Below are 22089 nucleotides of genomic sequence, written 5' to 3'. Positions count from 1 at the left end.
ATCATTCCAGGCTCAGAGGGAAGAGTCCAAGAGACTGTCACTTGTATAGCATGTCTGTTAAATGCTGAGCTTTGGGATCCTTTGCTCTGCTACTCTACTGTGTGACCTTGGGACAGTCCCTTAACCTCCCTGCATCTCTTTTCTGCTTTGGTTTTTTTAGCCCCTTTAAAAGGGAAGACTTGTGATTGCTTTCTGGGCTTTCCTGGGTGCAGAGCCTCCCTCAGGGTGGCCCCAGTCTCCTGACACTGTCACTCTATGCTTATATGTGACAATAATTAAGGCTGGTCCACCCTGTTCTGAGGTTTTGCAACACCTGGAGAGCCACAGTGTCCTGTTTGTCCCCTTTGCCCTGCTCAAGACACCTGCAGTGTCCTGTTTGAGAGAGATCAGGTTAAGGAAGACCCTCTTGTCTGTTCATTCCTCAAAAGAGCAGATGTGTTCAGAACTGCTAAGAACACAGCAAAACCCTCCTTGTGAAAGGGAAACTTCCACCCTTGAATTAGGCAGTTTCCCTTCAGCCTGTTTGGGCTCCTAAAACCCAAAATGAAGTGGTTTGTGGGATGACATTTAACATTGGTGGCAATGCCATTGCAGCCCAGTCAGGTGACTGGAGTTTCTTAAGGCTTCTATTTAGGACTAAGTAAATAAGCAGGGAAAAGCAGCCCCGTAATTACTCCTGCTAATTAGTTAATGGTTGTGAGGTGCTTTGAAGATGAAAAGTGAAGAGGTGCTTGGGTACTAAGTCCCAAACACCCCTGTAAATCCAGCAGCAGCTATTGCTGTGGGTCAGCAGACACGGGAGGCTGCAGTAGCTCACCAAGTGCTGCAGAATTTTTCTTGGAGCCAGCAACAAAAGAGAAGAGGGCTTTTGATGTGAGGGTTGCATTTGGGTAGTTAAATCTCCACGAGTTTCTTGTACCTTTAAAAGGTGATGAGCTGCATGTTGCTGATTCAGCCTTGGGGCAGGGAGATGGTCTCGATGAGCTTTTAAAGGTCCCTTCTGGCCCTGTTTTCCCAGATTTTGTGGTCCAGGGGAAACTTTAGAGCCCGTCTTTCCTGCTGAGCAGAGATTCCCTGGGATGGCATTTTCTCATGGCTGGGTTCCCTGCGTGCTGGTGCTGGGTTGCCCCGATCTCCTAAAATCCTCCCACAGTTTGACCCTAGAGGCTGTTGGAGCAGAAGCAATTTAAGCTTAAAGAAAGGCAGCTCCGATGTGCATGACAAAGCCTAACCTGATACAGACCTGGAAGTAACGAAGTACCTTAAAAATTGCACCGATGTGAAGAGTTCCCTGAGCTGCAATCCTCGCCTTTTCTCTTAAACATCGACATGAAAGAGATCTGAAGGAAGGATGAATTGGAAGCGATTCTTTTCTTCTTCTAATTTGTGATCTGCCCCTCCTGTTCTTCTAATAAAGTCTGTCTGGGAATGCTTTGGAGGCTACTTCTGCATAGCTGTTGCCACACCTGTTGGGAAGGGGAAATTCCTCTTGGTCTGCTGTTGTGGAGCAGCCCGGGGGAGTGCTGCTGCTGGAATGTTTTATTGACAAAGCTGGCAAAAAAAAAAAAAAAAACTTCCTTTCCATGAAAATTGAATTATTTGTTTGCTCACTTTGAATTTAGCCTCTGTAGGCCAGACCTGCAGCTGGGGTAAATTAGCTGAGCTCCAGATGTGCCCTATATATTGTGAGTTGTCATTTCCCTGTATCTGTCTGGAATTCTGTAGATCTTCCTGTTACCCTGGGTTTGGCACTACTTCAGCTTTCAGTCTGCTTTGTCCTCTCATTCAGCCAGCAGGTCATGGGGACAGAGGATGTGTTGGGATCCCAGTGACAGAGGATGTGTTGGGATCCCAGTGACAGAGGATGTGTTGGGATCCCAGTGGCAGAGGATGTGTTGGGATCTCAGTGGCAGAGGATGTGTTGGGATCTCAGTGGCAGAGGATGTTTTGGGATCTCAGTGGCAGAGGATGTTTTGGGATCTCAGTGGCAGAGGATGTGTTGGGATCCCAGTGGCAGAGGATGTTTTGGGATCCCAGTGGCAGAGGATGTGTTGGGATCCCAGTGGCAGAGGATGTGTTGGGATCCCAGTGGCAGAGGATGTTTTGGGATCTCAGTGGCAGAGGATGTGTTGGAATCCCAGTGGCAGGATTCAGGCATCATGTCCACTGCCTTTATTTCCAGAAGGTCACTAAGAAAAAAAATCTCTATATTAGTGGGAGGGTTTCTGGACTGTTTTGTCTGTTATATACAGTTTGCAGGGTGCAGTAGGTGTTAAGGGATAGGTTCAACAACCCAGGAGTCCAGCTGGAAGCTCATCTCCTTTCCTCTTCCAGTGTTACTGCTGGTCCCAGTGGAAAACCAAGGGCAGGGTTTTTCCTTGTGAGAAACTGGCTTTGAAAGATTACCCTGAACCTTGCAAGCAGGGGAAAAAGGATCCTGCTTGGAGTTTTGATGTTTTGGCATTAATCAGTGCACGGCTCTGAAGTCACCCAGAGCACAGAGCTGTCAGGACAGGACTGGGTTTGGAGTGGGGCCAAGGCACAGGAGATTTGTATAGCACTGGAGGGGGGGGGGGTGTGGGGAGGCTGTGTTGGTTTTTTGTTTTTGTTTTTTTTTTTTTTCTGAGCATTTGCAACTGGAGGCTGCAAGATCCAGGCTCCAAGTTATATTATCCTTGTGGTTAGTGAGTATTCCTTAACTAGCACCAGGGGTGTGCGTGCCACCATCACGGCAAAGACCTGCGGTCCCTGCCCCGGGGGGCCATAAAAATACCTCCCGGGTGGACCTTGCTCGAGGGGAAGGTGAGCGGGACCGGGTCCCGGGGCAGGCAGGCTCAGATGCAGGAAGGCAAAGCCCAGAAAACGCAATAAAAGAGAGATTTGTAAAGAAAACAGAGAGGAGGGAAGGAGGAGGGAAGAAGAGGGGGGGGGGTGAACACGATCACAAAAGGGGGACGCGGGGAGGGGACTCCGAGGGCGGGCACCGAGAGCTGACACCCCCCCCCCCCCCCCCCTCCCTCCCTCCCTCTTCCGCGGTGCCCTGCGCTGCCCTGCGCGGGTGCGGAGCGGTGGGGAGGGGCAGCGAGGCGGAGCGCGTTGTCTTCACGTTGTGGTTTCGGCTCTTTCCCTGCCCAGGGCCAGATCGAAGTGGAAAGCGAGACCGTCTTCAAGTTGGCAGCTCTGATTCTGCAGGTAAGCGCCTTTGCCTTCTGGTTCTGGCCGGTTCTGACACTGCTGAATTGGGTTTGCTTTAGCTCAGCTGCATTCTGACTTTTGGGTTTGTTGGTTTTGGGGGTTTTGAGGTTTTTTTTTTCTACTCCTCTCTCTCAAGAGCATGCAGCGTTGTTTAGAATCTCTGGGGTTGCCGGGGAGGAGAAGCTGAGAAAGTTGGGAGTTGTTGTTCTCATCTGGGTTTTTTTGTGGAATTTTTAATTGAAAGAGAGGAAGGGAAGAGGAAAAACTCCTCAAGGGAAGTAATTTATTTGGGCAGCCGATTTATTGCTGTTTCTATTTTAAATATGTTCTGGAGATCTGATTATGATGCTGTAGTTAAACTCGCTGTATTATACCTTTGGATCTTTCAGAACAGATGTTTTTGACACCTCTTATACTGAAATATTTTGTCAGTTTTTCCTCTCCTTAATCAAGTTTTGTTGTACTCAGACTCTGGTTATTCACCACTTTCTATGAAATAGAATTCCACCTTTAAAACGTTGAGGGATTTTTTTTTCCCTTTTTTTTTTTTTTTTTTTTTTTTTTCTTCTCCCCACTGCATTCTCGGTGACAAAAGTGCCACAGTGGCTGGATCTCCCTGCACTGTTTGCATCTCAAGTGAGCACAATTCCTCCCAACTGCTGACCTGCTGGGAGAGCTGACCTTTAGCTGGATGTGGTCGGCTGGAGAGAGACTTCTATTTCACTTCTTGTGCAGGAAAAGTGACATTTGATTTGCAATGTGCAATGAATCCCCGTTTTGGAAGCACTTTTATTTATAGTGTAAGGGGGATAATGTACAGCTGAAAGTGTAAAGGGCTGAACTCTGCTCTTGAATACATTCAGGCAGCTTCCATGCTTTTAAGTGGGGTCAGGATTTGGTCTCCGAGCTGTGGGAGTGGGGAAGTGAACAATGCTGGGAAAATCGAGGACTTTTGAAGAGCTCATGTTTTAATTCTGTCACTGTTTTTCAATTGTAGGAAGCTAAAGGGGACTATTCCAGGTAATAACATTTTCCTTTCTAATACCAGTGTGCTTGATGGATGTGTTTTTCTGTGTTGGCATTGTATTGCAAACAATCAAAAAATGGGGGTAAAGTCCAGCTGCCAGCAAGTGGCTGAAGAAAGTGAAATGCACTGCTGGGCTGGGTAAAATCTGAGTGTGCAGGGTGAGTAATGCCTTTTGTGAGCAGGCTCTGACTCAAAAAACAAGTTTTCAGGCCATTCTGCTTTGCTCCCCTCCCCAAGCATGGGTGCCAGAGTGGGATGGGGGGGGGGAAGCTCTTACTCTTAGCTACCAGAAAACCCATGTTTTGCACTGTGGTTGGGTCCATCTGGCTGACCTTGCCTGCAAGCCTGCCCTGTACAGTGACAGCACATGCAGAGGGATGCAGAGCCTGTCAGCTGCCTGCACCAGAGATCAATGAGCTGCTTTCTTCTGCACCTGCCCCACTTGACCCAACAGTTGTGTTGTAGCTGGTGTTTGACCCGGTTGCTGTGCTTGAGCTGTCTAAAGCTGCCTCCATCAGACCAGGCTTGCCCTTGGAGATCACTTTTTACCATGCCCTGGGTATGGGAACTGGCCTTGGAGTGCCAGGGGGAGGAGGTGACCCTCCTCTTAGACCTCTTAGAGCCAAGGAGAAAACCTCCAATTAGAACCAGCTCACTAAGCAAATAGAAATTCAGAAGGTTGGCTCTGGTCACGTTAATATTTCACTTCTTGCTGAGTTTCCATGTGGGAAGGGAGGTGTGTTTATGCTTTAGCTTTACACCAGCTTTCAGGAGCCAGGCTTAGGAACTGCTCAGAGAAGAGCTGTCTGCTGAAATACAGGGAACAAGTCACGTCTGGCTGCCAGAGCCCGTGGCAGTGACAGCCCCTGCTTTTCCTTCAGTTGTCAAATAAGTGCCAGTGCTGCTGCTCAAGACCCCTTCTATAAATGCCAGTCCCTTCTCCACTAAAGGACACGCTCCATGAAGCCCATCACAACATCCTTCCTCTTTTATTGGCGTGCTGTCATGCCTGCAGGGAGGAAAAGATGTCCTTGTGACTAAGATCAGCTGGATGGGCCAGCTGTACAGTTGATTTCTGTTCTTATTCATGCTGTAAACCTACTTGGTGACCCATAATCTGTTCTTCATGGCCGTGGTGTGCTGCATTTTTCTCTAGAAATACCATTCACCTTGCCAGCTCTCACAGGGGCATCCTGAGCTTAACTTGGGGTAGGTACAGGTAGCCAGAGCACTACTGTTCACTTGACAAGTAACCTGTGACTAAGATCAGCTGGATGGGCCAGCTGCACGCTTGATTTCTGTTCTTATTCATGCTGTAAACCTACTTGGTGACCCATAGTTTATTCTTCATGGCTGTGGTGTGCTGTATTTTTCTCTGGAAATACCATTCACCTTGGCAGCTCTCACAGGGGCACCCTGAGCTTAACTCGGGGTAGGTTCAGGTAACCAGGGCACCACTGTTCACTTGACAAGAAGTAACTTGTGACTAAGATCAGCTGGATGGGCCAGCTGTACAGTTGATTTCTGTTCTTATTCATGCTGTAAACATACTTGGTGACCCATAGTTTATTCTTCATGGCCGTGGTGTGCTGCATTTTTCTCTGGAAATACCATTCACCTTGGCAGCTCTCACAGGGGCACCCTGAGCTTAACTCAGGGTAAGTACAGGTAACCAAAACACCACTGTTGACTTGACAAGAAGTAACTTGTCAAGCTGTAGCAACTGGTGGCACGTGCTCTCCAGTCTCAAGAAAGGGCATTAAGGTTAAAAATTACCTTTGTGGTGAAAAACCCTCCCTGATGTGGTTTCAACTGAGCGCGGATTCCTTATCATTTGCCATAAATAGGGCTGTAAGCATTGCTTCACGTGCCCAAGAGCTGCCTCTGTGGTTATTTTCCATGCCTCCACAGACACGTTGCAAGGGGTGGATTGCCCAGGTTTACCTTCCTAAGTATTCCAAGAAAATTGGAGGGAAGAAGACTGGATGGGTTTCCATGAAAATAGCTGCAGCAATTGCTCCCTTTCCCTAAACAAAACACGTGTTATGCCTCCACAGCAGATGAGCCCAGCCAGCTGTCACGGGCACCACAAGTGAAGGAATTTCATTTTACATAGCACCAGTGGTTGTTTGGACCACCTCTGATAAAGCACCAGCTTAATTACCAGTGTCTGTTAACAAAGATACTGTGGGGCTGCCCTTCCCCTCCTGAGCTCACCCCTGTACACGTCCTCGCCCTTGCCCGGTCGTGGTTGTCCTGGGGCTGGTGTGGTTGTTGTTCAGTGCTGTTTGGCAATTCCACTTTGAATCATTTTTTGGAATGTGGCTCTTGCACCATTTCTACTTACGTGAGAACACGTAGGTTCATTTTTTATTTTTTTATTTTTTTTATTTTTTTTTTTGGTGTTGGATTAGTGCTGAGTGAACTTGGGTAAATACAGGAATTGCCTGAAGTCCTACGGATTAGCTTTCTGGAAGTGAAAAATGGGCCAGTCCAGACAACTCTGGTGATCTCTACCTGGCTGCTTTTGGATGCATCCCATTAGGAGCTTTTCCCTGGGGACATGTCCCGTGGTGGGGTCACTGTGTGGCATTTCCCCTCTCTCCAGCTGGCAGCAAGGCAGATCTGTACCAGGGTCCGAATGTTTCAGACTCCTGCAGTAACCCCTTTCCCAATCCACTGCTCAAATTCTCAGATAACGTCTTCATGGCAGAGAGCAGCAATCTCCTGAGAAACAGCCCCCCCCTTCCCCTTTCTGAGGGGGCGAGCACATTCTTTTGAAATCTGTTTCTTTTCAGAGAGCAAACCTGACGTGCAAGCGTTTGGGGAAAGTCAAAACTTTGGGTTTCTTCACTGCAAAGGTCACTTTGGAGGGACTTGGCAGGCTGGTAGTACTAACAGTGTGAAAGTTTTGGGGTCTTTGGGGTTTGGCCCTTGCAGGTGGTTTACAAATAGGGCTCAGAGCCCTGGGTTGGGCTGTTAGGGTGGGGATATGCACCCTATAATTCAGAGAGAGGCTCGGTGTGGGATAAACCACCCAAGTCTCACATTGGGAGGACCCTGCCTTTTGAGACATCTTGATCAAACTGAACAACATGCTTCAAAATTGCAGCCACATCGTTTCCATTGGGTATGTGCCTGGTTTGGACAGCTCTGGTGCCTCCAAGGGAGTCAGAAATTACCATGGGCTGCAAAAGGAGCAAGTCACAAAGATGACAGCAAACCCCAATGATCCCTGCACACCCAGTTCCTGTTCCTGTTTACCCCACTGGTGGTCCCAGCCAAGATAATTCCCTCTGTGTGTGCTGAAGACAAAGATCCTTGCTCAGCTGTTCCTCTCCCCCCATGGGACAGGGGAGTGGTTCCTCCCCAGAGTTCTGCTGCTGGGATGTCCCAGCAAATCTGGGATGCTGGGATGCAAGTCTGGGGCTCTCTGCCTTCCTCTGCACCCCCTGGGCATGTTGAGCTCAAGAGGAGGGATGTAACATTTTGCTTGTGTTTGCTTTTCACAAGTCATCTTTCACAAGTGGCATCCAGTTGGCTGAGTCTCTGTTTAAACTGAATTCCTCTCAATTTTTCTCCAGCTCCTGTAACAGGAAACCAAAGCAGGGTATTACTCACTGATAGGAGCTTTGAAACTCTGCACTAGTGAATTGCACTCCTCCACTCTTGTATTTGCAAATGAAAGAGAAAAATACTGCAGGATTGATTTTATGAAGTCTGTTTTTTTAAACTCTTCAAGGATTTAAAAAAAAGAGTTTGATCCAAGTTGCATTTTCTGGTTTGGTTGTTTTTGGGAAAAGAAAAAAGTCCATATACTTTTTATTTGAGAAATTTTATTTAAATTTTTTTTAAAAGTTACTGTCTTGGCAGGTGAACAAAATAATCAGTTTGGTAATTATTTCTCATGTAAATATGCAACATATAAAGCCTTGCCTTCTTGGAAAATGAATGATTTAGCTGGTTTTGGTTTACAGACTAAGCATCTGCCCTCGAAAATGCTGTACAATAGCATAAAATAGTAAAACAGTATTATTTTTCTTTGTAGCTTGATGAAGACAATTTATAACAGAGATGTAGGACTGACAGTCCTAAATGCTGTCTCTGTAGCTGTAGAAAACTATTTAATAAAGTCAGATTAACTTCAGAGACCATAAACAGACCATAAACAGAGGTTTAAACTTTGTTTTCTGACTGGTAATCTTGGATCCCATTTTCCCCAGTAACATTTGCAGGACTGAAACCCAGCTGTGCTCCCTGAAAATTAATTAAATTTCTGGAGGAGGGCTTCCATTTTCTTTTAAATAGCTGACACACTCAGTTTTGATTCTGGCCTGTGGGCTGCAAAGATAACTCCTGACTGGTATAACATAGCACAGACAAAATAATGAATTCCTGATAGCTGACATGTGTGAGGCACCAGGGTTTATCATTACACGTGTGATAAAACATGGTTTGTAAAAGGAAAAGGTTTGTGTGAAAGATACCCCTGCAAGCAACAGCTGGGGAGTAATTGGTTCAGCAACTCCTGAATTTCAAAACTTTACTGAGAACAGAAAAATGAAGTGCTTGGTCTAGGTGCAAAAAACTGGTATTAAAAATTTACCCTTAATTAAAAGTGAGTGCTCACTTCCTAGATTTTGGGTTGTGTTTCCCTGATGGCAGTTTGCCAACAGATGACTTTTTTTTCCAAACTGGAAATTCTTTTTGTAAAAGAGGATGTGAAAATGATAACTTGGGCAGTGCTAGAAAATAGCTGCTTGAGAAAAGTTAATGTTTGGCTGATAGCAAAGCACCTGCTCACTGCTCACCCCAGGGTTCAAGGAGCTTTAGGAACAGCACACACCTGAGATTTGTCCAGTCTGGTTCTGGTAACCTTACTAGGTTCGTATGACCAAAACTCCAGGTGTGGCCATCTCCAGGAAATATAAATTTATAGATCAAATCTCCCAGTTGTTCTTATTCCTCTTCATCAGGTTTGCATCCTGGAGAGGTCTCAGAGGGCTCAAGGTGTGTCCAGGAGTGGAACCCACCTCGTGGATGACAGCTCAGGCTGGGGGACCAGGCTGGAGCTGGCCTGAAGAAAGCCCTGAAATGGGTCCAACAATGTGGGTGTCAGTTCTCCAGCACAAACCCTTTTGCTCCACCACACTGCCCCTCTTAGGCTGTGTTGCTGGGGAAGGAGACTTGTGAGACTTTCAGCTCCTGAGGTTTCCTTCCACGTGTATCAGGGGATCACTGGTGGGTCAGTGTCTCAGGGCACCTGTCTGGTGCCTGCCATAGGTTATGATTTTCTATTCTGTGCAAATGCACTTTTAAGTGCCCACACACTGCTATTTACTGAGGCTTTCTCCAGTGTCACCCACAGCTCCCCGTGGGCCATGTCTGCTGGGTTGGAAATCAGTGCTGGGCACTGGTGCTGGCAGTGGAGCTCCTTGTGCTCTCCAGCTGCTTGTTTGGTGAGTGACTCAGTGTGTATTTTGCCTTTCAGCTGTGACTCTGCTCACTTTTGCAGTAAATATCTTGCCAGGCACCTTCTGGTGAACCATTAACTCAGTCAAACCCAGCTGTGTGCTTTCCTGAGCTCCCTCTTTTGCAGTAACCAGTTTGAAATAAGATGAGCCAAGATTTATTAACCTAGAGCCTGTTTGCTGAGGGGGCTGATGATTTATTTCTCTTTATTTGGAAGCATCTAATGAAGTGTTAAGCAGGTTTAGGGAATAATCATGTTTGATATGTATTTCTTACAATGAAAATGACTCCTTTGCTGGACAGGTATCAGATACCCACTTTCCCAAAAAACTCTCTGCTTAACTGAATTTTATACCTTCTTCAAAGAAAAGCAGGTTGAAAACTGTAGTAATTTTCCTATAGCAGTGTGCAAATCTCCCTGTACTTGTTGAGGCACTGGTTTTGGGGCTCTACACCCCAGGATAGCTGAGGGAAAGCAGCATATGGAGAGCTCCATCTCCCTGAGGACTTAGGCAGCAGTTCTGAGATGAAAACATTATTTTCTTGTATTCTCTCCTTTTTCAAGACAAAAAAAAAAAAAGGTAGGACCCTAATTTTCTGCTAGACATTTAACACCAAGAGGGCTTTTTCTTCTGATACTGCTTGTAGATTCCTACAGTTCAGGGCAGACCAAAGTGGACATAGTCCCTGCAATGATGTCCTGGTAATGGATGACATAAAGCAGTTCTGTAAGGGCTCTCAAGGGATTCATACAGTGTGCTTCTGATGCAGCAGATGAATTTAGGTGGAAGAACTGTGGATGAAACAAGCAAAAAGGGTTGGATGAAAAGGAAATATAAGGATGTTCTCAGTTATTTAATAATCTGATCTCATGGCATTTACTACTTGCATGTGGCAGTGTAACTTAATAATAAAATAGGACAGTTTGATAAGAAACTTGCAGTTTTTAGATGTCATATGCATGATGTCCCTACAGTTTTCTGAGAGGCACCAAAGAACTCATTGGTTTTTGTCCTCTCTGAAGTGTCCCTCCACAGTCCTTTATTCTGGATTTTTGTTTTTTCATTTAAGGCACTTTTATCTCAGAGAGGCAGTGCTATAGGAGGTACAACCAAGCCAGGCAGGGTGAACTTTTTTCACCCTTGTGTGCTCTGCATCCAAAGTGGATGCAAGACAAGGCAATTGTGGTGCCAGAAAAATTCATCATTCCCCAGATTGTCTCCCATGCAGGGGATGGGTTGGGGCATGTTGCTGTCATAGCTGTTAGGCTTGAAGTAGCATCATGACATCCATAGCCTGAGGTAAAAGATGCTCTCTCCCCCTAGAAATTCCCTCAAGTACAAGTTCAGCATAAAAACATTACCTTTTCCTGTTGTAAAATTAAATTTCATAGGTTTTTTCATTGTAACATGCTGATTTCCCTCTACTGAATATCTAGGAAACTTTGCCAGGACTACAGAGAGTGTCTCCAGTCCTGCATCAGCTGTGAGCAGGAGTTTGAGCTCTGGTCTGATTTCAAACAACATCCTCACTTTTAAAAAAGCAAAAATAAATCTTCCTTGCTTTTCCTTCCTGTGGTGGTTGGGATCTGTTCTGTGGGGTGTATTTTGAGTGTGCAGTGCAGTGAGGAAATGGGAAGACAGCTTTTCAGCCTCAGCTTTTTTGCTTTTGCAGATTTGTCAGCTCTTTATCGTTATTTGGATACTTTATTTTTCTTGTGGTTCCATCTATCTCTGTTTCAGCACACTGGGTTATGATAACAAGCTTTAAACTTTGCTTCTGTGCTCAGCCACCCTAAAGCCCCACAACTAACACGGCTAAGCTGACTTTTGTGTGAACAGGAAGAAAAGTGGGAATGTTAGAAATAACAGTCTGGGGTAGTGAGGAAGGGATTGACATCCTTCAAGCTTTGTACCAGCTGTGAATAAGCATCTTTTGCTCTGCTCTAAATCCCCAGGTAATGCAGAGCTGCTCTGCTTCCCATTTGGGCTGAGAGCTAAGCCCAGGTGGCTGAGCAGCTCTGCAAACCTGTGGATGCTGTGCCAGACCCCTGGGGCTGTGAGCTGTCACCAGGTGTGTCATTCAAGGACCCAAGGGTTTTCAGCATCTCTGTATTTCCCATCAAGAGCTGTAAAAAAGAACTGAGAGGTTAGGACAGGCTCAGGTTGTAGATTTTCTGTAGCAATGAGGTGTTGGGTCCCTGGCAGCCTCTTCCCAATCAGCAGAGTGGGAATGTAACCAGTGCCCTAACTGGTGAGGTGGCTCTGGGAGCATCTCAAGCTCTTGTTTGGCTGGTCCACACACACACACACACACACACACACTCTATAAATAGAGAGGTGCATGCATGGAGCTGATGAGAGAAATGTGGCTTTTTTCCTTGGTGCTCTTGGTCAATCTTCCAGAAGCTAACAAGTAGGATCACAAAACCCCAGTGTGATCAATAAGCATCATCCACTCTTCTTCCTGAGAAGCAGAGAAATCAGCCTAAAGGAGCAGGACTGGAGATGGAGATATCAAAGCTGTGGTCCAGCCTGTGCTAAGCATGGGAAGGGTTGCCCAGTCCCAACCACACTTTGTGTTTAGTGCAGATCCCTCTTGAGCTGAGAAACTAAAGGTGTTCCAGCACAACATGGGAATCCACAGCGTGGCCTCAGCACAGATGTACAACAAGCCTAAAGCTGCAAAAACCATGCACTGCTTATCATGTTCTTTTTTTTTTTTTTTTATGTACAGGGTTGGAAGGCTCTTAAAAGTGCTCCTTCAAATACCTTTCTGAGCAGGCAGTTCTTATCTGGTATTCAAGTGGCAGACTTTGCAGCCCTGCCCCATGCCAAGCTCCCTGCTGATGGAAGGGTTTTAGGGTTTGGCTCTGGCTCTCCTGTGCTGGTGTGAGCCCCTTGTTCAGGGCCTTTCCGGATCCTGCTCTTCCTTCATTAGAAAAATAACTTTCTTGAGTGTGCCAGCAGACCATGAACTGAAAGGTTGGGAAGTGATGGGAAACGTCTGGCGTTTGTCACAAAAGAGGATTTGTCAGAGAGCACATTTCAAGATCCTGCTGCCAAGATCCTGCTGCTCTGACATACTCAAAAGCTGCTAAATCCATCGGCTCTCCCTCTGCCTTCCCCTCTCTCCTGCCTTTTTTTCTCCTGCACTTTTAACCCCATTCATTTTTTTTCCCCCCCTCTGTTGCCTTCCTGCTTCCTCCTCACACCTGTTTCTTGTGGGACCTTTGAAGGGCAGACCCAACCTCCATGGGAGTGCTGAGGTTGCCATGCTCAGCCCTTCCATTTATTTTAAAACAAAACAAAAGCTTACAGAAAAGGCACCTCTTGCTGAAGCAGTCCAGCTGCAGTGTGATGATTTGTGTCACCACAGAGAGACCTTGGGGACAGAACCCTGAGTCTGGTCACTCGAAAAAGTCCCCTTAGGGCCAGGCTGAGGTGTGAGCAGCAACATGGGAGGTTCTTGTAGTGTTGCAGTGTCACAGAGCAAAGGAATTCAGGGCTTATTCCCAAGAATAACATCACTTTCTAACATCACTTGAGTAGCCTGAGCAGCTCTCTGAAAACTTAGATTGTCAGCTTTTAGGTATCTAATTTGTGTGCTGTTTTGATTTATTTTACTAGCTCTACATATCTTGAACAGAACTACAAGAAAAATCCTAATGGGAAGGTTTTGAAGCATCCTGTAGGGTGATACCCTGCCATCCTTTAGCTGCACAGCTCTGCTGGTATCTCACATGTGATTCTCAGAGGTATCTGTTGATTTATAGGTTTCATCAAAGAACTTTGGAGTTAACTTGAGAGATTGGTCAATATTTTCTAAGAGCACTCTAAATGTTACCTGCAGTGTGCCTAAAATTCACTTCAAGAATTATCAGAATACAAAATAGTGGCAATCAGAGCCAGGAGGACTGATTCCAGTGATCACACAGCAGCAAGAGAAAGTATTGATGGGAGGTCAGGAGGCTTCGAGAACAGAGGAAAATCACTATACAATGAACTTTGTCCAGTGATAAATTCCTACTCTATAAAGTGTTATCAACACAATTCAGCAGAGACAGGCACACCTACCATTGCTTTAGTTACTTAGAAGTTGACTGAAGTCCTATCCTTATCAAAGCTGTTAATATTTACAAAGATGCTGCAGGCTGATAAGCTGTTCTGGTGTAGTCCAATGTGTTGCTTCTACTGCTCTGGGTGTGTCTGCTGCTCTTCATTATTTTATGCTAATCTCATTAACCACATCTTATTGCATCTAAGCTCTTCCCTGCCTCAGCAACAGGCATAACCTGGTTTTGACAGTGGGTGCAGGGAAAACCCTGGGCAGCTGTTGACAAATGGTCCTAATTAAGCAAAGTTCTGTAAATCAGTGCATAGCAGGGAGTGTTGGATCACTCAGTGCCAAACTGTGAAGATGCACTTTCTGGGAGCATAAATATGTTAAGTCTCTTAATTTTCACTCATGTGCTTTAGGCAGAGCATGCCACAATAATCTGGCTTGGGTGTTTCCCAGATTTCTGTTGGGGTTTTAGCAATATGCCTGAAATTTTGGTGTAAAATCAGTGGGTTGGAGGAAGCAAGTGGGGTTGGTTCTGGTTTGCTGCTAGAGATAGTAGTGTGAATGTGGGGACTTCTATTTGTAGTCTGTTCTGTGGTTAAGTATTAACTGTTGGCTGTTTGGAGAGATGCTGCCTTCCCTCTCCACAGGGCTGGCACAGCTGAGTGGGACATGTTGATGGGGATCATGTCTTGCCCAACACTTGTTTGCCTTTGGACAGAAAATGAAATACAGAAAGTACCAAGAATGCAAAGTGAGGTTCAGCGTGGGAAGTGTCTGATGTAGATTTTCATTTATGTTGCCCAGAGAAATTCAAGTTCTGCTCAATATTTGCTAGGAAAAAACCCTTCCCTTTAGCAGGTGGGATGGGAAGGAAAGGGTCCATCTGCTGCTTTTCTTTGACTCTACTCCATAGTGGAAAAACAGTTCAAATGAGAGTTTCCTATATTCTTCTCTTGGGAAGTAACCAAACCTTTTTCCAAAGGCTCTGGGCAGTTTAAATTTGGGTTGACACTTTGCCAGTAGCTACCAGTCAAGCCTCTTCCATAGCAGAGGCCAGAATTAAGTGGGCTCCTCCATCCCAACATCTGAGTCCTCCTCCTGCCCTTCTGAGGTCCAAACATGGACACACCAGGTCCAGCACCAGTGTGCTTGGTTGGGAGATAATGCAGATGGTTGGACAGCTGGAGCCAGGGTTTTCTGCCCTGGATCTCTGTCTCATCTTGTGGTTGTTGTAAAACCAAACAGGAACAGGTAATAATTCAACCCCTCACTCCTGCTATCTGGAGTTGTCACCTCTGGGCAACTTCTGGGGCTTGGAGAGCTTGGGAAAGTGATCCTGAAGGTCAAAGGGAGATGTGCTCAGGCCCTTCGGTGCAGATGAAGGGATAATGAACTCTGTGGATGGAGGAGGAGGAACATTTGAGGCTTTTATTATCCCTGAAGCCATGAATCATCCCAGATGCTAATCCTTGGATGGTGCAGTCAGCAGATCAGGGATGCTGCGTGCCAGCCTCTGCTGTCTGAAGGCATCCAGGATGCAAGGAGCTGTGCAAAGTCTTTTACATTTTTCTAGGAATGTTTCAGACTTTATTTTACAACTGTACAGGAGAAAATAAAATCCTCCTCTGGCTTCTCAAGACTTGCAGGCCTTGTTAAGTCCATTTTGATGGTCTCTCCAACTGCAAAGGTACAGCCTGGGGTGTCTGAACCTGAGGATATGAGATCAGGTCCCTTTGGGAAGGCAAGTCCCAAGGGCCAACTTTGCCTGATAAAAGTGTATTTTCTGCTGTTGAGGGAAGCTGAATGGGTTTTTGTAGGTTGGCAGAAGAACAGGGAAGGTCCAGCTCTGCTCTGAGTCGTTCCAGCTCCATGGACTCTGCTGCTAATGAACTGCTAATGAACGTAGTGCTGATGGGATGTGTCCCCTGTCATGGGACAGCCATCACTGTGGCTCTTTGGTCACTCTGTGTCTCCACTCTGAGCCCACAGACTGTCTCAAGGAGGTGGTTGTGCTGGCTGGCCAGTGCTTGGTTTAAATCCAGTGATGGATGTTTTCATATTGAGGAGCTTCTACTCATCACTCCAGCTTAACTGGTACCCTCCTTTTGGCTTTGGATGGGGATAAAATAAGCAGTTACTCAACCAGTAACCCACAAGGAGTGGAAAAACCCAGTGAGAAGACAGGTAGGCCACAAATTGGGCAAAAAGTGGCATTTCCAAGGATGGTAGGACACAGCTACCATGACCTGTGGCATTTCTGCAGAGTCTCAGTGACAGTGAAGCTACTGGCCCCAGAGGAGATGGTGAAGGAGAGCTTGGGACCTCTCCATCCAGCTGTGATGGTGACATCTGGGGAATCATCTGTCCCCCCCTGCCTGGCCAGAGCTCAGCTCTTGCTTCCCAGCATCAGCCTTGTTAGTGCTTCAGCCCTTGCTTGGGTGTTTTGTTGTTCACTGGCAAGCAGGTTTTTAAACTGGGTTTTACAGACCAACCGTTAAACCTCTGATTATGAATATTAGGGGTTGAGAATCTATATTTAGAGGAACAGCCCCCTTGTTGGGTAAAAATCAGCTCGTGTGTTATTGCCTCCTTCCAAAACTACTTCTTCACTCCATTTCCCTGCCAACCCTGATGGCTGCAGCAGCCATTGCAGTTGTGAATCAGGCTTAAAAATGGGAGGATATTTTTATTTTAATAATAAATTACCCTGTGAGTCTATGATTGAAGTTGGAAGGGACAATCTGACTGAACCTCCTGCTCTGAGAAGAGTCAGCTGTGAGATGAGGCTGGGTTGCTCAGAGCTTGTTTTTTTGGTGTTTTGGTTTTTTGTTTTGTGGGGTTTTTTCTTTATGGTGTTTTGGGGTTTTTTTGGTGTTTTTTATTTTTAGTTTTTTAGTTTTTGCTCTGGTGTCTGAGGCCTCTGGAGTGTGTGCTCTGTCTGAATTTCCATTTGTCCCTACAAAACCCCTTGGTAACCTGCCTTCTTGCTGCAAGCTGAGATGTCCTGGGGCCTTTTGATCCCATCAAAATGAGCTTTTAAGGGGTGACTAAAAACCCCCCTCAACTTTTTGTGAGCATTGACCATATTTGAGCATTGAGACATCCAGATTTTTCTCCCCAGCTGTCCCCCCCCTTTGTGGCACTTGGGTGCTGGCCAACTTGCAAAGAAAAGTGGCTAATCCTGGCAGAAGAGCCCCAGCCCAGCAAAGCTGAGCAGTAACAGCTCCTTGGTGCTAATTGACCCTTTTCTTGGCAACTTCATCAAAGAAGCTGAAAAATAAATAGGCTGCTGATTGAACTGTTTCCTCCTCCCTGGAGGTGGTCCCTCTTAGTTAGGGTTGAGGCACAGATGAACCTGTGCTTGCTGAGGAATAAAAACCTTTCATTTGCTGCACTTTTTATGGGATAGCTGCTGTGTGAGATGGAGATGTGGTGGGGTTTGGGCTGCAGGTACCCACTGAGCAGATTTCTGTGCTCTGGGCCACTCTGGGTGCAGATTTTGAGGGGATGGATAGCTCAGAGGAAATCTCTTGATAGTGGAATGTGATGAAACCAGAAGGCAGGAGCAGGAAAACACCTTCAAGGAAAGCCTGGATGCAGAAGTGGAGGTGGATGCTGGTGGACATGAGTGATGCATTCCTTACATACAGGAGTCATGTTCCTGCTTGTTGGGGCTGCTGCAAAGGCATGCAGAAATCCTGCAGAAATCAGGCGTGCAAGTTCCAGCTGATTAATTAATGGAGCATGCAAGGAGAAAATATTAACCATTTTCCTGATGCCTGTAAATAAATTTTCAAATATTTAGCTGGGGGGGGGAGGGTCGTGAGAAATTGTATTCATGTACTTCAAGCCTTATTTCATTCCAAGCTGGGCCTGTAGTCTGAAATATTTGAACTTTCAGCAGAATAAGCAGGCCAGGAAAACTCTCTTCAGTGAAAATAAAGTATATGAACTGAAAACCTCTGTTTTGAGTCAGAGCAGTGTCAAACAGATTTGACAACTACCATGCTGCTTTCTGAAATGTGTTGTCTGTAGGTGGGATTTTAGCTGAAGATAAATAATTTTTAGCACTACAAGCCTGGGCTTTGGGCAGAGGCTTTTCTTTTGCAGCTCTTTCAGGCCTCATTCTGCTCTCAGCAAATCGAGTGTGTGCAAACCCAAATCTTGGTCCTGTGCTCCCACCACAGTGGCCTGGGAATGCTGTGCCTGTATAATGAGTTCCAGCATGAGTCTGCATGACACCAAATCCATCACTGTCATGTGAGAGGGCAGCTAGAGTTACGTTGCTATGCCAGCCTGGTGTGGGGCAATGCACCAAGTTCTTGGGTAGCAAGTACAGCCCTTTCTGCTGCTGAAACTAATGACTGCATCTATGATTCACTGGCAGTGACTCTGTGCTCATTTTTTGGTTTTAGTGATGAAAACACTCGGAAAGACTTGAAGACACTGCCTGTCTTTCCTACCAAGACACTGCAGGAGCATCCGTCACTTGCTTACTGGTGAGCTATTTATTTTAAGATGTAAATTATTGCTGTGAATTACCATTCAAGATCACTTTTAAACAGCTTTGGAATGCTTTAAAAAAAAAGTTTTCATCCTGTCTGATACAGAACTTGGAGTCAGCTGCTCCTCTTCAGGTGTTTCTGTTTGTCCCAATGTTACAAGTTACACGAGATCCCAGGCAAATCCCACATAGAACGTGCACCCAGATTAAGCTGCTTGGGTCAGAATATGTGGGGGCTACTCATGAGAGCTGAAATCTGAACCCCAGCCAAGCCTGGCTTTGCAAAGAGCCCCTTGCACTTCAGCTGTCACACAGCAGAGCCTCTGGGGTGGGCTGACCTTGGCTGGCTGCCAGATGCCCACCCAGCTGCTGTCCTCAATAGGATGAGTGGGGAGAGAAAATCAGCTAAAAAAGCTGGAAACAGAAGGGCAGGTCCAGTTTTGTGACTTGAATTTACTGTAAGGGATCAGAGCATTTGGGATAAATCAGTGGTACTGTTTGCTTGTCATCAATGTCCTTGTGCAAGCTTGACTCCTTCATTAGCTTCATTTTTTTGGGTGTGATGTGAACCTGATGGATTTTTGAGTATACCAGTACTTGCTTATGGGATGATTTATTTTCAGAATGAGAACTGCTGTGGTTTGTTTGGCTTTCCAGTATCTGACACTTAGATTCATATCTTAGTTTGCATTTTGCTGAAGTGAAGTGTTGAAGTGTATAATGGGGAAAAATGCAAAAAGGTCATTGCTGACAGATCTTCGGGTTTTTTCACCGATGAAAATGTCAGGAGAGGAAAAAATACCCTGGAAATAAAACATTTCTGGTTTACCTACTTCTGTCTTGCATATGGGGCATTAACCACCCTTTGAATTTCTGGTCCTTTAGAACATGCAAATGAATTTATACAATTAGTGCCATTATTCTGCAGCAGCATCTGCAGCAGAGCAGGATGGTCCAAAACGATTCACTAATTAGTCTGGAACGCAGCATGGGATGGGGGGGATCAGCCAGGCAGCTCTGTGCTGCTTAATGAAGGGTGGGAAAGAAATCCGTAAGAAACAGAATGTAAACCAGAGTGAGAAATGTACAGAGGGAAACTTCTCTGCATGCTGAGCAGGAGTCTGAATTTCGACAGATGCCACCACACATGAAAAAAGTCCCCGAGCCTCTAAATTGGGTTTTGTGCTTGGTTTGCAGTGAGGACAGAGTGATTGAGCATTATACACAGATTAAAGGTCTGACCAGAGGACAAGCCATTGTTCAGTGAGTATCACACTTGTTAATTTGTGAAGAAAATATTTTTACTTTTCTGGTTTTCTTCTTTGTTAAGATGTGGCAATGTGTTGATCATTATTGCTTGCAAACTTTACAATTTAAATCTGTCAGGTTCTTTCTTTATCGAGTTTCAAAGCCAAATTATTTGAAGTTTTAGATTTCACAGGCTTGCAGTTAGGATTGTGTGCTCATTCAGATACCTCAAATTAAAAAAATATTTAGACTTCACTTTGGAAGATTGTTTTTCTCTGTACCCTGCTTGTTGCCACTTGGTTTTCACATCAGATCCTTAAGGGCAAGTATTTACCTTGGGTCCTGTAAAAAAAAACCCAAACCAACATTTATTGAAACATTCAGAATTTGGCCTTCAAAAGAACAAGCTGCATGCAGAACTTGTGGAATTTTATTTTTAATTCACTGTTAATATGACTATTTCCTGCAGTGAGATCCAGTGGGAAGTTTGAGATGCTTGCCATGGTTGCCCTGTGCAAACAGTTTGTAGTTTTTCTCCCATACCTGGATGCCTCTAACTCTGTCTTAACCATTCAGGGCCTTCATTTGTTAGGATCAAGGGAGAGATTGTTCAGTGGTTGCCTGAATTGCCTCATGAAACAGTCCTACAGCTACATAAACACTTCCATTTGGAGCCTCTCCACTGGAACCAGAGCACTGGAATAGAATAATTACAGACATGTCTTTATTGCCAGTATTTCCCAAAAGGCTCACATGTTCAGTCCAGAGTTTTTACTTTCAGTTCTCTGACCTTCTGATAAGAGATTGAATATTTTGTTGTATGAGATTGTCCATTTGCTTTAGCTGGGCCAAAACATCACATTGTTTCCCCAAACAGGATGCTAAGCTTTTTTTTCTGAAAAGATCGGGCCCTCGGTTATTAAGAACTTCAAACTATGCAAATGATAAATGACATGTCCTGAATGTATGTGTGGAAAAAAGAAAATGTTAATAGATATTATTCCCTCCAGAGAAAATCATCTGATACACTATAAATCTGTCCACAGGTACATGAAAGTTGTGGAAGCTTTGCCAACATATGGAGTTCATTACTATGGAGTGAAGGTTGGTAAATGCTCATAGATAACGTGATTGCTTAGCTTATTATGTGTGATTACATTCCTATAGGAGTAGTTTGATGATTCAGTACCCTTCTATCAGTATTAAACTCCCCATTTTTCAACCACTATAATTTTTTCCTCCATCAGTGTTCTTTAAAAATTTTTTCCAGGGAGCAGTGAAGCTTTATGTGCTATAGAGGACTGAAAGGCATCCCTGTAAAACCTTCTGTAATCCTATCAGGAGCTAAATTCATATCAGCTTAATTAAACTGGAGATCACTTTTAGATCCAAAGCTGTTAATAGTTTCCCCAGAGACAGTTCTAATCAAAGTTGCAAAATAAATGAAAAAAAGATGCACTGTAGGAAAGACTCCTTCCAAGTGGTCTGCTGATTAGTGGGTGCATACTTGGAGTGGGAAGTGCTGCAAAGTATTTTTGGAGAGTGATGGAAATGCACCATTTATTCCAATTTGGAGAGCACAGCCTGGGTTAAAGTGCTTTCTGCAGCAGAGGTGATGTCTCCTTCCTTTGAGTCATGGCCACAACTGTGGTACTGGAGAAGCTGATTTTTTTGTGCTGTTCTCTGGGCCTGTCCATGATTGAATTTAATGGATACATCACTGGCCACAGTTTTTGTCCTGTGCCCATATCATTCCACCCTTCCAGCCACTCCTGCAAGAAGTGATACCCCCTTGCTGGGACAGTGCTGCTGCTTTTTGGGCCACTTTGAAGAACCATCATGTAGTTTCTTGCCTCTGCTTGAGAAAGCAGGGGGAAAAGTTTTAAAATTTGCTCCAGCAATCCCCTTCGTATCAGTTTGTTTGCAAAAGATATCCTGGTTCTGTACCTACTCATACTTGTCAGGGGATGAATTGGGCTGTAATCTTGGAATTGCTCAATTCTTAAGTAGCTCTTGGTTATGTAGACATCTGTTTTTTAGGATAAGCAAGGAATCCCATGGTGGCTTGGAATAAGTTACAAAGGAATAGGCCAGTACGACTTACAAGACAAAGTTAAGCCAAGAAAAGTAAGTTGTTTTTTTTCATCTGATTTTTTTCAGGGGGAGGTGGGTGGTGTTGCATGTCAGATTATACTTTTTTAAGCTGTTGCTTATTAAGACTTGTGAGCAAAAGAGCAAGGGTTGGAGGCAGCAGAATTTGCTGGCACCCAGGCAGTAAAGGTCTCCTGGTGTAGATAGTGGAAACTCCCTTTGGGAGCTTTGGCTCGTGCATCATCTTGAGTTTGGTGGTCTCTGGACAGTTTGGTCAGGAATTTTGGCAGCCTCCAGGGTTCAGTGGAGAAGTATGAAGCAATTTTTTCTCAAACTACAGGCTTGTACTCCAGCAGTATTTTCACTTGGCTTCGGAGTGTATTTTTGTGTGTGTGTGTGTGAAGTGATAAAAGGATCCACTGATAGCCATGAAACACGAGGGGAACTGCATGAAACTGCAGGCCTGGGAAGCAACTGTATCTTTCCA

The 22089-nt window shown here is 45.2% G+C and overlaps 1 protein-coding gene across 3 annotated transcripts in view; it reads left to right on the top strand.

The window, feature by feature from the left end:
- The window catches only part of FRMD4B (FERM domain containing 4B), an 83674-nt gene that overhangs the window by 37190 nt on the left and 24395 nt on the right, over window positions 1-22089 (top strand). For 2 of the 3 annotated variants that reach the window (XM_071756285.1, XM_071756286.1), the window contains exons 6-11: window positions 3136-3192; window positions 4193-4215; window positions 18175-18258; window positions 19461-19526; window positions 20558-20615; window positions 21552-21638. In XM_071756285.1, coding sequence (XP_071612386.1) covers window positions 3136-3192; window positions 4193-4215; window positions 18175-18258; window positions 19461-19526; window positions 20558-20615; window positions 21552-21638 — 375 coding nt within the window. Of the gene's footprint in view, window positions 1-2998; window positions 3193-4192; window positions 4216-18174; window positions 18259-19460; window positions 19527-20557; window positions 20616-21551; window positions 21639-22089 lie in introns of those variants that run through there. The other variant, XM_071756287.1, reaches the window with a different exon arrangement.

This window comes from Heliangelus exortis, chromosome 12 (genome assembly GCF_036169615.1).
Source record: "Heliangelus exortis chromosome 12, bHelExo1.hap1, whole genome shotgun sequence".
Classification (NCBI taxonomy): Eukaryota; Metazoa; Chordata; class Aves; order Apodiformes; family Trochilidae; genus Heliangelus; species Heliangelus exortis.
The sequence above is the reverse complement of the archived record's forward strand: the minus strand, read 5'-3'. Positions and strand labels throughout refer to the sequence as shown.